Source organism: Haemaphysalis longicornis, unplaced genomic scaffold (assembly GCF_048455015.1).
Source record: "Haemaphysalis longicornis isolate Haplotype H1 unplaced genomic scaffold, Haemaphysalis longicornis Haplotype H1 scaffold_12, whole genome shotgun sequence".
NCBI lineage: Eukaryota > Metazoa > Arthropoda > Arachnida > Ixodida > Ixodidae > Haemaphysalis > Haemaphysalis longicornis.
Genome location: NW_027526225.1, coordinates 52,421,719 through 52,435,160, shown reverse-complemented (window position 1 = coordinate 52,435,160; position 13,442 = coordinate 52,421,719). Strand labels below are relative to the sequence as shown.

The window sequence follows — 13,442 nt, the reverse complement described above, 5'->3', positions numbered from 1 at the left end:
GATACACGTATTGCTGGAGGAATATTTTACTGGCGGAATCGTTCCAGTGGAACTTTAAAGTTGCTCTAAGTGCATAGAGCAAAAGCAGTATGTCAGCATCTCGTTTGTTCCTTTTTTAAAGCCTTGCGGGATCAAGAAAGGCAACCTCTTAGAAATAGCTAGACATCTGGCACATTACAAACTTTCCCATTCGTGTAGCGAGTGTTGTGACCTGGTGTTTTGTTGTTTAGTTTGCGATCTGACGTGTTCACGGTATACCGCAATTTATACAACTAACACCAAAGCGTGCAAACACTGCTACAGATCTTACCTCTAATCAACGTTGCACCGGTAGTTAATTAAGTACTGCGGTTCTGGGTGCCGACAAATTGCGCTGTGTGTCACAATAAAAGAACACGATTAATCATTTCAAACGTTCGATGATCGCAAGTGTGGAGATGAAAGTGGATCGCACGTACCTGAACGTTACTCGGCCCCTCTGTTCACTTACGCTTGTCAGCAGCACAGCAGCACATGCAGCTCATTTGTGCACGCGAGTAAAGCAAACTTCGTTTTATAGTTTAAAGAGACACGGAACCCATTTTGTCGAGTATATTTTCTTTATCCCAAATGAAAGGGTATCACTTAAAGAGCCATGAAGACAAAATACAAGTTGGGTTTATTAGAAAGACTGCTTAGTCCCGATAACAATGATACCAATATCATCGCAATCTTCGAACAAATAACGGAGATATTGAAGAAAACGTGTGAAGCAGTCGCGACCCCCTAGCCAATTTCCTGCAACTTTTCTATGACATCACGGAACCTTGTTTATGCGATTGGCGGCCGCCTAATTGACCTGTCGCGACGACACATGACTGAACGTCTGTAATGGGGCCTCTAGTTCCATTTGACCGCATCACTTGAATGCTAACGTGCAGTGAACACACTGAAAATTGTTTTATTGTTGGCCCGTATGACGTCATTCTCGCTCATAACACGTCACTGTGGCGCAAAATTTGAGTTTTTAAATACTTCTTGCTTTCTTTTCGTTAAAAAAGCATCTTTTGTGGCTGTAATGGAGCTGAGTGAGATACTGAATTCTAGCTCTTTCAAATTAAACAAAGTTGTATTTTCTCTTCATGCCTCCTTTAAAACCCCTTAACCCGAGAAGGTCTTGCTGATAGCGCTCTAGAAATTTTGAAATCGGAATTTTAAGATCTACCAGCCATACTTGTCGTTCGCAGAGGAAGGTTGGCAACCATTACAGCGAGACGTGCGACAACTTACTTTTAACGGCACGCGAGATTAACAGAGGTATTTAAAACATTATCCGGAGCTGAAAAAACAGTAATGTGCAACGTTTCCTATATTCTATTAGGTGGTTTTTGAATCACGCGTTGAAATCGAAGGAGTTGTTTGGACACGAAACGTAGTGTCACGTTTCGACACTACGTGTCGCCACCTTTCAGATTTCATAAATTTCAGTGCGAACTAAAATTATTTCCGCCTGTTTACGTAAAAATTTCTTGTGGTTGCCCAGTATATAAAACGCTGGCCTTTATATGAGCAACACGACATGCACTCCACAAAAATCGGTTTGTCTGTCCCTTTAACAAAATCATTACGCAGTTTTACCTAGGAGAGCAGTTCCCTCTGTTGTTTGTTTCAAATGCGCGATACGGGCAGCTCTGGTGTTCGCGCAAATAAATGCACAGCTCTTATTTTTCCAGGTGCTTCATGCGTAAGGAAACACAAACGACGCTCATCTGAATTTATAAAGCGTGTGCTCAAAATGCCAATCATTCCTAATTGCTGCTGTTAAACTTTCGATTTCACAATATCCCCGCAGTACCTCCAGGGAGGGTATTACAGAGGGTAAGGGGGTTATATTGGCGTAACAATGTGTATAAACATGAATATAACATGGTAAGTGATAAATATGTGTGAACAGTAATATATATAAACGAAAGTGTCGAAGCGAAAGAAATACCAGTTCGGTTATGGTTCGGGTTCGGGTGATGCATTTCGTTCTGGTTCAGGTGCGGTTCGACTAAATCACTGGGCGAACCGGTTCGAAGAGATGGGTTATCGGCAAAGCGGGAAACAAACGTTCGGTAGCCTAAAGCGGCCATAAACACAAAATAGAAACAAAAATTCAGATTATCGCGTTATCCCAATAAAAGCGGCGCAATTTCAGAGAAGTTTAAACAATTGGGTGACATATTAGGAAAGACAAATTAAATTAAACTGTAATGATTCACCAGCCAATTTCTCGCCGAGCCCCTATGTTGTCCGAAATGAGTGTGGAGGGTTCTCTGCGTAGGTGGGACAGGTGTGTTCATCCGACCTTTCAAATGTAGATAGAAAATTTTTCGCACATGCATATGGAATTACTTTCTGGAAAACATTTCTTTTTAAAGAAAACCCCAAAACAGCTTCGGGTAGCACGCGCGCTGGGCGAATCACCCAAACTTCGACACTTTTACCTGTGTAAAACACGAACTATTGCAGCTATTTAAGTAAGGTGTTTTTCTGTCGAGAATATACATGTTTTTAAATTGGGTGACGTATTTACTTTTAATTTTCAAAAGAAATTTCTTACATAAAATTACAAAAATGACTCATTATCAAAAATTGCCCAGTTTTCGGGACCTGTTTTTCTGCATCTTATCAAGCTATACAGTTCAATTTTGTATCACTCGTCCCCCATCATTTTTTTTTTAATTTTTCGTGCCCACTCTATTAAAAGTTCTAATAAATGGTTCTATGTACGGCTAAATGGCAGATTAAATGGTTCTATTTAAAAATGCACCGTGTATTGTATGAAATTCTGGAATTTCGCTCTAATTTTTAAACTCGAAGGAACAAGTCCGGCATGATGTTTTTTTAACTAAAAAAATCCCGAAGTTTGTTCTTTACTACATGCCTAAAATGATGTTGCGTAATCTGTGTAGTCTTGTAGCTACAAATCAAGAAATCTGACGTTTATTGTTGTATGGTTTCACATACTAGAGGTGGTTTGCAACAAACAAACAAACAAACAACCCCACAAGCAAACTTCTGTAACAAACTTCTGACCTCAATGTAAAAGGGCAAATGGCCGGTACGATTTTGTAAGCGCCAAGCGTCCTGAGGAACAAACGATTACACCACGCACGATGGCGCTCGCTGCCTTCGCAGTTGTGAGCCTGGAAAGAAGTTAAGTGAGAAGTTTAGTTATGTGAACGGTCGGACCAAGACGTTTAGCTAAAGATCTACTTTGTGCTTATAAGATGGCTGAAGGAAGCGAAAAACGGCTTTATACGTGAGAAAAAAATTTATACTTTATAAAAAATAACTTTATACTTTTTATACTTTATAAAAAAAACTTTATACGTGAGAACTTTATCTACCGAGGCGAGTCTATAGGGGTTGTTCGAGGAATTATAGGGCATTAAATGGGATGTCATAGGGCTTAGCGAGGTTAGGAGGACAGGCGAAGCCTTTATCGGTGCTGCAAAATGGACACGTCCTATGTTATCGTGGTCTATAGTGAACAGAAGACAAGTGGGAGAGGGATTTATGTCCATTAAAGCGTAGCTGGCAACATAGACGAATACTATAGCATTAACGAAAGGGTAGCCGGTCTTGTAATTAGGCTTAATAAGAGGTATAAACTCAAAGTGGTACAGGGCTGCGCACCTACATCCAGCCACGATGACCAGCTAGTTGAACGCTTCTATGACGATGTGGAATCGGCAATGGCTAAAGTAGAAAACACGTTATACCGTAGTTATGGGAGACGTCAATGCTAAAAGTAGGCAAGAATCAGGCTGGTGACAAGGTCGTTGGGAACTATGGCCTGGGATGTAGAAATAGCAGGGGGGACCTATAGTCGAGTTCGCAGAACGTAATAATCCATGCAGCATGAATACCTCCTTCTGCAAACGGGAGAGCCGGAAGTGGACGAAGAGGAGCCCGAATGGGGAGCATAAAAGCTGAATAGACTTCATATTATGCGATCACCCTGGCATCGTGCAGGATGTGGAAGTGATCGGAAGGGTTAGGCGTAGTGGCCACCGTATGATAAGATTTCGATTTAGGCTAGATTTCAGGAGGAACCGTAACAAGCTACGAAAGAAGCCAATCAATGAGCTAACAGTAAGACGTAAAGTTGAAAAATTCAGGATCGCGCTGCAGAACCGATATTCAGCTCTCACCGAGGAAGCAGAGATTACGACACAGAAAGCCAGCGAAAATCTTGCAGGCATCATCAGGGAGTGTGCAGTAGATGTCGGGGGCACGATGGCTAGACAGGATGCTGTAAACTTTCCCAGGATACGAAAGATCTAGTTAGGAAACGGCAAAGTATGACAACCTCCACCCCAGCTGACAGAATAGAACTAGGGGAGCTTTCGAAGTTACTCAATAAGCGTAACACAGCCGACATACGGAAGTATAATATGGAGAGGATCGAATATTGCCACGAACCATGTTTTGGGTTTGTTTGTTTATGTTTTGTTTATGCCGACCAGCTGCGCCGGGCTACTTTATCTGTGTTATCCGCCGGACAAGTGAAGCACATGTTTTAAATGCAGAGCATTTCTTAGCCTCGCCTGTTCCTGCGTCGGACGGTGTCAACAGTTCCGCGTCCGCAGCAGGTGCGCCTCTCCTTCCCTCCTCTCTCTCAACAGCAGCTGGCGCGCGCATGCGTCGTAGTCAGCCCGTTCGCTCCGTCGCGGTCTCCGCGTAACAGGTGCGTGATAGCAGCGCGGTGGGCCGTCGAAGGGCGCGCGCTGCTTGCGCATGCGCGCTCTCCCCCCCCGTACTGCTCTCCCTCTACTGCGCGCGCTGCAAATATAGCGGCTAGCGATCGCTCGTGTTTCAGTCACTGCGTTGCTCCTTCCTTCCTTGGTTGACGCTCGTGCCCACGTTTACTCGTGTCTGCTACTCCAGCATCACGGAAGAAGCGATGGAAGCAACACTGCCTTCAATCAGTACTGAGGCCCCAATGCTCTGCATTTACTCGTGTTCCCCTCGCGGGAAGGCGCGGGAATTTTTTTTTTACACCTTATCAAATGGTTTGGAAGAGTCAAGGAATGGGACTAGATAAGTTGAAAATGTTTGTTCAGTACTAGTTCCTCTTCTTCCATAATACTAATAACAATTTTTCAGCAGTCGCTTAATCATGGGGTCGTAGCCATTCAATTTAAAATCAGGAAAATGGTTCCACTCTACGAATCCGGAAACAGACCCACACCCCTTACTTACCGCCCCATTTTATTACGAACATTTCGTGCACACTGATTGATCATGCACTCTTCTCAAATCTGGTAGCGTTTTTCGAGTGCAACTCTATTTTTCTCTATCCCAATACGGCTTTAGAAAAACGTATTCATGTCGAACCCAGCTCGCATTGTTCCCTCATAAATTGCATGATTTTCTTCGACCAGTCCTCTTTTCCTTGACTTTCAAGAGTCAAGGAAGGACGTCTTGAGTAGATAAGTGTTGCCGAAAACCAAGCATTGTGAAAGGGTAGGGGTTGTGGTCTTCCAGGTATGCGGTGAGGCGCTGATGTACTAGGTGTTTGAAGAGTTTACCGATGCATGAGGTCAGGGAGACTGGTCGAAGAGTAGTCGGCGTCAGTCGCTTGTTGGGTTTGGGCGTCAGTGGCTTTTTGAGTTTTGGGATCAGTATGATGTCCGAGTGTCGCCACTGCTCAGGTAGAGTTCCCCCCTGCCAATGATAATTGTCAATTCAAATATAATTATACAGTGCACTGTAGCTGAAACATCTTTCTCCATCACTGACGATTGGCCAATTCCCTGATCTGGTAGCTGTCTTTTACCAAAGAACTTCTTATTCATCATCATCATCACATTTATTATTATCATCATCAGTTATTAAGCAGGGTTCATTTAGTCCTTCGGGGGTCAGCGGATGGTGCGTAGGGCTCGAGAAGCGTACTGTGCGTACAGCTATGCCGCCCGTGGGAGACTACATTGCATACAATCGAATTCAGCGGTATTAAGTGATATGTCGCCAGAAGACGACAACGATGATGTGCGCGTTTCTTGCAGTAGTTGCAGGAAGCTGTCTGGAACTTGCAAGTGTCCGGACTATGTTGTGCGTCACAACGCCAACAGCGTTGGTTCTTCTTCTCGGCGTAGCTGCTGGAGCGGCCTGTCCTTCCCGTATGGCAGGTACTTGTACTGGCTTTGTGGATCTCTCTCCATTCCGGCTTGACGTTTTTCTGGTCTTCAACGGCGTTTTCAGCTCTCAATGCGAAGTCAAAAGCTTTCTTGAACGTCAAGTCCTTTTCTGCAAATAGCCGTTGTTGGACCTGCTCATTCCGAAGACCACAGACAAAACGATCTCGCAACATTACGTCCAGTGGTAGCATAGACGGATTCGCAGCCATATCTGTGCTGGTGCCAAAATTACAATCCGCTGCTAGTTTTTTGAGCGCTGCCACGTAATCACTGACCGTTTCGTCATGCCTTTGGTCCCGTCGTTGGAAGCGTGCCCTGCAGAAGACTTCAGAAGGTTGCGGATCAAAGTGAGACTTGAGCACCTCAACGATGTCATCGTAGTCCACTTCGCTGGGCTGCTTGGGTTGAACGAGGGCGCAGACGATGTCGTAAGTCTGTTCCCCGCACAGCGTTAGCAGGTGAGCGCGTTTCTTGGAAGTGTCCTTGATGTCGTTAGCTTCGAAGAAGAATTGAAGCCTTCCATACCAGGATCTCCAGGAGCCGGAGCTGCCGCTGAATTCGGGTAGCCGACCGAAGTCGCACGTCGCCATGTCGTTCCGTTTCTTGGCGTCGGTGACCTGCCGGTGAAGTGCCGGTGAGTCCGCATCCCATCCTCGTCGCCAAATTGTTGCGTCCGCACAGCCGTGGATGGCTGCCGACGATTTATTACAACTCAAGAGGTTGGGAACATAGGCAGTAGTTCGGGCGTTGGAGACAGCACTGGCCAGCGTTCGACGCGTGAGGCGCGCTCGTGCCACAGAACCCAGTGCCTCTCTCGCGCGCACATCATCGTTGTCGTCTTCTGGCGACATATCATTAAGCACAGTGGAATTGTCTAAAGACAAAAATGATGCACCCTTCCGTCTAACGATGGTGATGGTTAAACGCGAAGCTGTCCCCTTAGACGCGTTGCACGAAAATGAAGGATTTAATCAATATGCCTACAGTCTAACACTGAAAGTTTAAAATCGTTTCGAGAGATAGCGAGTGAGCGAGCGAGTGAGAGAAAGAGAGAGAGATGATGGCTTCCAAATATTTGGCGCATACTCATTCAGGGGAACTGGTGACGAATGATAAGGTGTAGTCAACAAATCACATAGATAAAAGAAGTAGGACCGCAGTAACAACAATGGTCAAAGAAAAAAAGCAAGGGGGCGCTCTTGTTCGTCCATTGCGAGAGGCGGCCTCAAGGAAGATGATGAAGTAACCCCTTCACGCTCCCTCCGCGAGGCGCGTGCACGCGGCGCCGTCAAATTTGATCAAGATTCGCTGGACATCGGTCGGCGGGTCTCTTTCGTCTCGCAGTCAGAGCCTCTCAAGCCTCGCCCCCTTCGTCCCGGGCAAGACAGCGGTAGTCGAGAAGGGACCCGCAATCTCCGAGACCGCCTGCCGAGCCCGCTCCCGACAGCCTCAGGGGAGACGAGCGAGAGGCCCAAAATTCGCCCCCTTTCCGAGGCACCATGCAGCAGCAGCAGCAGTCCGCGGCCGCTATGTCGCAGGGCGGTGTCGGCCGCTGCCCTTCTACCATCGTGACCCTCAACGTGAGCCAGGAGAGGTTGAACCGCGGCGGCGCCCGGCCCGTCTTCCCGTCGTCGGTCGCGCTGCCGACGCTACAGAACATGCAGCGGATGCAGCAGCAAGCCTACGGCGGAATGCAGCAGGGAAGCATGGGCGGTCTGCCGCAAGGTAGCTTGGGAGGACAGACGCAGCAGGGCATTGGCGGACAGCCGCAGGGCCACTTGGTGCAGTTGCAACTTGCCCTGCTGCAGCAGCAGCAGCAGCAGCAGCAGCAGCCGCAGCAGCAGCCGCAGGGCTCCTTTGGCGGCCTGATGCAGGGCTCCGCCTTGTCGGGCGGCCCCCAGGGACTTCAGGGCATGCCCAGCGTGGTGGGCCAGAGCTCGCTGGGCGGCTCCGGAGCCATCGGCGGCCTGTCGCAGCTAGACCAGCTCAGAAGTCTGCTCGGGGGAGGTGCCGGCTCGCACAACTCCAACCTATTCGGCGGACAGCAGTCGAGCCTGCTGAGCGCCCTGCAGAACCAGCAGGGCGGCATGCTGAGCGGACAGGGCTCGGGCGGCCAGCTTGGCGGCAGCCTCTTGACCGCCTCGCTGTCGTCCAGTCCGCAGGTGGGGCTTCTCGGCGCTGGCCTCATGGCCAGCAGCCAGGGGCTGTCGCCGCAAAAGTCGCGTGAGTGCCGACCTTTTTTGATTCTTCCCTGTCCGGTACCCGGTCTGCCTAGGGCGGGGGTGAGGGGGGGGGGGGGGGGGGTTGGCTCCTTTATACGTAGATGCCTTTTCGTGGTTTGTCAGTCGTGCATGGGCACCCGTCACGGCCTCTCATCTCCGCACATTCCGCTCGACGTATCCGCCGTACTAAGCATAACTCAGCCAGAATGAAAACTCAGTACCCATAGCTTAACTGCCATATGTACCACGTGACGCCAGTCATGGCACAGAAGGTAATTAGTCCAACATAATCACACGTAGTCAGTCCGGGCATATGTCCAAGTCATAAATTAGCCAAGCGAATATAGTAGTATCACAGTAGTTATGATCATCTCAGTAGAACAGAAATGTCACAGCCAAAATCACCACATTTATACAAATAAGAAGCAAATCGTGTTACGTAAGCATTACGGATTGACGGACAGATTTCGGGAGGAAGTAGCCTAAGCTAAAAAAGTGATGAAGTAAGGTTAGCCTCGTCGTTAAAAGGAAAGTTTACACCGATAATGCACGCACCTTGTGTTCACTACTGCGTGGAAACGTCCTAAATTGGATCAGCCCGGGCATCCCCGGAAACACAATACGAAAGGGGCCACAGTTATCGCTGCAAAGAGAGTGCCATGAATCTAATATTGGTATTCGAAAGGAAGACAACAGTATATTCGATCTGGGCGGTGTATATATGATTTGGAGCACAGATACCAGTTGTTCCGCGCAGATAACAGAATCCAATGATAGCAGTTTCCTATTAACAGAATCCTATGATAACAGAAACCTATGAACCTCCGGACCAATCAGCCTGCTTTTGCGGGAACATGCAGAGGACCAATCTACCCGGCAACGGCTCGCTGATTTCAGCCAAAATGCGGCTATAGCACACTCATTTTTAACACGAAAGTGTTTTATTCCGGGGTGCACGAAGATTTCACTTCGTCATATCCGTCACTAAAGGGACGCCAGTACAACGGAGCAAGCGGCCTGTAAAGGGTGCACCCCTGCACAGAGGACCTAATTGCGGGGAAGCAACCTGTAGCACTAAAGAGTACGTGATACTTCGGGTTCTTCATTTCTGGGTTTTATACTTTAACAGGAAAGTGTTTTACGCCGCGATACCCCAAGATTTCACTAACCTTATATCCGTCACCGAAATGACGCCACTGCACATTTGCCGAAGCGACCCACCAGAAGGGCGTCGCTTGCCAAGCGCACCCACAAGACAGCCGCCGTTACGCAAATCATGCTCATTTGAAGATTTCGCTGCACATTTCACTTTCGTGTTTTACTGATTCCTATGGCAGAAGAATCAACCATCTTTCTTTTTTTTTTTTTAATTTCTTGTGTCGAGGTGTTCGTCCGATGTCCGGCTGTAATCCTGTCCAACTCCCCAGAAATATTAGCACAGCTTCGGTGTAGTACAGGTGGAGGCAGTACGACAGTAAACTCGTTCTTCGACTTAATTTTTGTAGCTCAGAATCGCTCCCTTATGGTGACTTCAGCACTGAAGACAAAGCATTGTGTGCTCTCATTGCATCCGTCTCATTCACAGCGTCTCCCTGTCGACAAGACTCTACGGACAAAAACGTACGCACGCCCTGGAATATAGAAAGAAGTGACAAACATCAGGGAGTTAAATTAAAGCTCAACTAGCAACTACATATTGTCCTAGTGACCAAGGAATCGAGCGAGACAAATTGACACATCTGGGGATGACTTAAAACGCTGCTACGCGCACTAGTCTATGTGCCCACAGTGCTGACATTTTAGCGTTCACACACGGTGCCATCTCCTACAAATTATCGTAGAAAACGTTTTTGCACACTCTCAGTACCGTATTTTCGCGCGTATAACCCGCGCCTGCATTAATCCACACCCCCACTTTCAGCCCACCGGAAAATAAAAAAAAATCCTCCCGTAGTGCCCGCACATATGATACAGGAAAGGCTGCACCAAAGCTACTGCTCAAGCACATACGATGCATACAGAAAAAGAGTATATTTAGCAAGTAGAATGCGCTGACAGCAAAGCGAAAGTCGCAATTCACTGAGTGTCACGGCTCTCGCTAGAACTATCACTTGAGCCGTGGTCTTCACTGTTGTACACAGTCATCTTCACGGCACAACGCGCATTGCTGTGAAGCTGCACAAAGGAAAAACCCCGCTTATTATTCACACCCCCACTTTGCCACTGAAGTTTCTGCATTTTTGGTGCGGGTTATGTACGCGACCATACGGTAATTACTTCAGTAGATGAAGGTATATATGAAATTTTAAAAAATGGGCCCATCTCCCCGCGAGGGGGGACTCGAGTAAATGCGTCGCATAGGGGGTGGGTGTATTGCGTTAACGTTTAGTGTTTGGGGAGTTGGTGGTAGTGAATGCGTTGTATCAGCAGCTTCTTGACGTAGTTTGAATGAGTCAAGGATATAAGGCGCGTTCGTAGCCTCCCATTCTGTGTCGGCTTTGTGGCGCAGTGGGTAGAGCACCATGTACATTGCGTTCCGCCCGCAGGGTCGAGGGATCGACACCAGGCGCCGGATAGTATTTTTTTATATAGTGTAGGGGGAGGGGTGCGGACTACAGCTACGGACGTCAACGCGGGCGACATCGTGAGTTACTGAAATGCTATGCCTTTAAAAAAAAACAGCGTTTCACGTGCTGAATTTGAGATTAGCGCGAGGAGCTAGTTGGTTAACTTATCCTGGATTTGGCAAAGCTGTAGTTCTGTTAAAGGCGGTTACCCATATACGAATTAAAAAGGACACTCACACAGCACGCAGTTTCTTCCAGGAAAAGGTACACAGCTTGAAATTTTAATTTTTATATACATCAGCGATCGGATGCCGAACGAAAGAACAAAGGCGCACAGCCGCGCATTGCAAAGTAGTGGCCTGGCCATGTGACACGCAATGTCACAGAAACGTTGCGACATCGAACCGCCTGCCGCTATTTTCGAACTATGGCTTACGCATGCCTCAAGCTAGAATTTTGGCTAGTGTGTTGCATGACATGTCACTGAAAACGGCACAGGGGTGTGGACGAAAGAGGTCAGTAAAAGCGTTGACGGTCTTGTATACTGCTCTTGTCAGCGTTTTGTAGTCTAAATTCGTCTCACAAGTACAAGCGCTTGGGTGATTGTAAGAGAGGACATTACAAGAGCTGCACTGTCTTGTACTGCATTTGCACTGTACTCTGTCTGTGCTCTCTTGTCAGCACTTCTACTGCGCTTGTTACTGTAAGCGCTTGTAAGTGCTTACATTACACGCTGTTGCAAGTGTACGAGAGGACAATACAAGCGCTGACAAGCGACAGTACACGAGACAGTGCAAGACAGTGCAGCGCTTGCACTGTCCTGTCCTTCTTTCGTCCCCGTCGAAGCGCTGTCTTCACCGACATGTCTTCCGCCTACATCTATCCGCGCAATACAGTCGAGCCAAAGGACGCGGGCTCGATTCCCGGCGCGGCCGCATCTTTTCTGAGTCGAAAAGCGAAAAGGCCCGTGTGTCCCAAATTTCGGCGCACGTGAAAGATCTCCAGGTGGTCAAAATTAATGCGGAGCCCTCCACTACGGCGCGCCTCGTCACCTGGGAACCGTCGGTGCGTTAAACCCCACAATAAATCAATCATCAATAAATAAATAAATAAATAAAAAGTCAGCCAGTTAATCAGTCAATGAATCAATCATTCAATCAACCAATCATTCATTCATTCATTCATTCAAAGAATGAATGAATCCAATGAATGAATCATCAATCGATCAATTCAATCAACAGTCGAGCCAACTGCCGCCGTTTTACTGCAGAGTCCACCCTGGGCGGCCTGGGCGCCTTGGGCGGCAGCTCGGTGCTGCCCACCAGCCGAGCGTCGAAGCCCCTGCTGCAGGCCATGGAGACCCTGAAGGGCGGCGCGCCGGGCGTGCAGGGCATCGCGAGCCCCCCCTCCGTGCCGGGCCTGCCGGCGCCCATCGTCATGTCGCAGCCCGTGACCAGCGCCGGCCTCGCGCCCCAGATGCAGCATCTGCTGCTCAGGGGCATGCCGGGATACACGTCTACGCTCGTCGTAATCCTGGTGCCCCAGGACTGAGCACCGCCGGCCAACCGCTCTCGACAGCGTTGCCTCTCTTCTCTTGGCACTCTGAGCGGACATGAAAATTATTCACGCTCTTGTCCGAGGCGTCCTTTTCCGCAAAGAAGCTATCTGTGGCTTTAGCGTTCAGCGTATTTTAACAGCAGAGCTGTTCAAATTGAAAAAGAAAATTAATAAACAGTGACTCCCGAGAAGAAGCGACTGTTCGCGCAGGCATTGGCTCTAAAAAAATTCCCCGCATTTCCCCGAGGGGAAGAATGTGAAAGTGCGAATGCAGGAGTTGAATTTGCGCGGTTCGGTAATGTTCGCGAAAGAGAGATCACACACACACAACTACAAAGAAAGAAAGATGCATTTATTCACAGACACCTATTTGTGTTGTCGTTGTACTTGATTGCTAGAGCGGATCTCAGCTTTGAAATTTCGTGTCAGTACTCCTTTAAGCGGGTGCATTAGCCCTTCTCACGCCCGATTCCTGGCCAATCCCCCACGTGGGTATGTGCCATGTCAGCGGCCAGGCAGCGCGCGCCCATCTCCCCCCGTTGCCATGGAAGACGAGGAGATTCCTGGCCAATCCCCCACGTGGGTATGTGCCATGTCAGCGGCCAGGCAGCGCGCGCCCATCTCCCCCCGTTGCCAAGGAAGACGAGGAGCGCGCGCACCCGCAGCTGTTGCTATGCGGACGGCGGCGGAATGCGGACGGCGGCGGACGCTTCAGGCTCGCTTAAGAAGTGCATTCGCACTTAAAAAGCGTGGCAGTTCCAAAGGGTCGAACTGGGTCGAAGACGAAGGATAGACACGTCTATTAAATCTCGGGGGTCAGTGGTCTTGCCGTCTTTACATGAACACAATCACGCATCAAGTCGCTATTGCGATCATGTACTACACCATACACCAGCTAAATGCCCTACTGAAAAATTCAGTCA

At 48.3% G+C, this 13,442-nt stretch overlaps 1 protein-coding gene across 1 annotated transcript; it reads left to right on the top strand.

Annotated features, from left to right (window-relative positions):
- Positions 1 to 7,831: 7,831 nt before the first annotated feature.
- LOC144161608 (uncharacterized) lies at positions 7,832 to 12,515 on the top strand. The gene is made up of 3 exons (XM_077692244.1): positions 7,832 to 8,396; positions 10,498 to 10,510; positions 12,270 to 12,515. The coding sequence occupies exons 1-3, from the start codon at positions 7,832 to 7,834 to the stop codon at positions 12,511 to 12,513; spliced, it is 822 nt and encodes a 273-aa protein (XP_077548370.1). The 3' UTR covers positions 12,514 to 12,515.
- Positions 12,516 to 13,442: the final 927 nt, after the last annotated feature.

Bases quoted from the DNA above. Each gene is read 5' to 3' on its own strand.
- LOC144161608 (XM_077692244.1), top strand. From the start codon at position 7,832: ATGCAGCGGATGCAGCAGCAAGCCTACGGCGGAATGCAGCAGGGAAGC.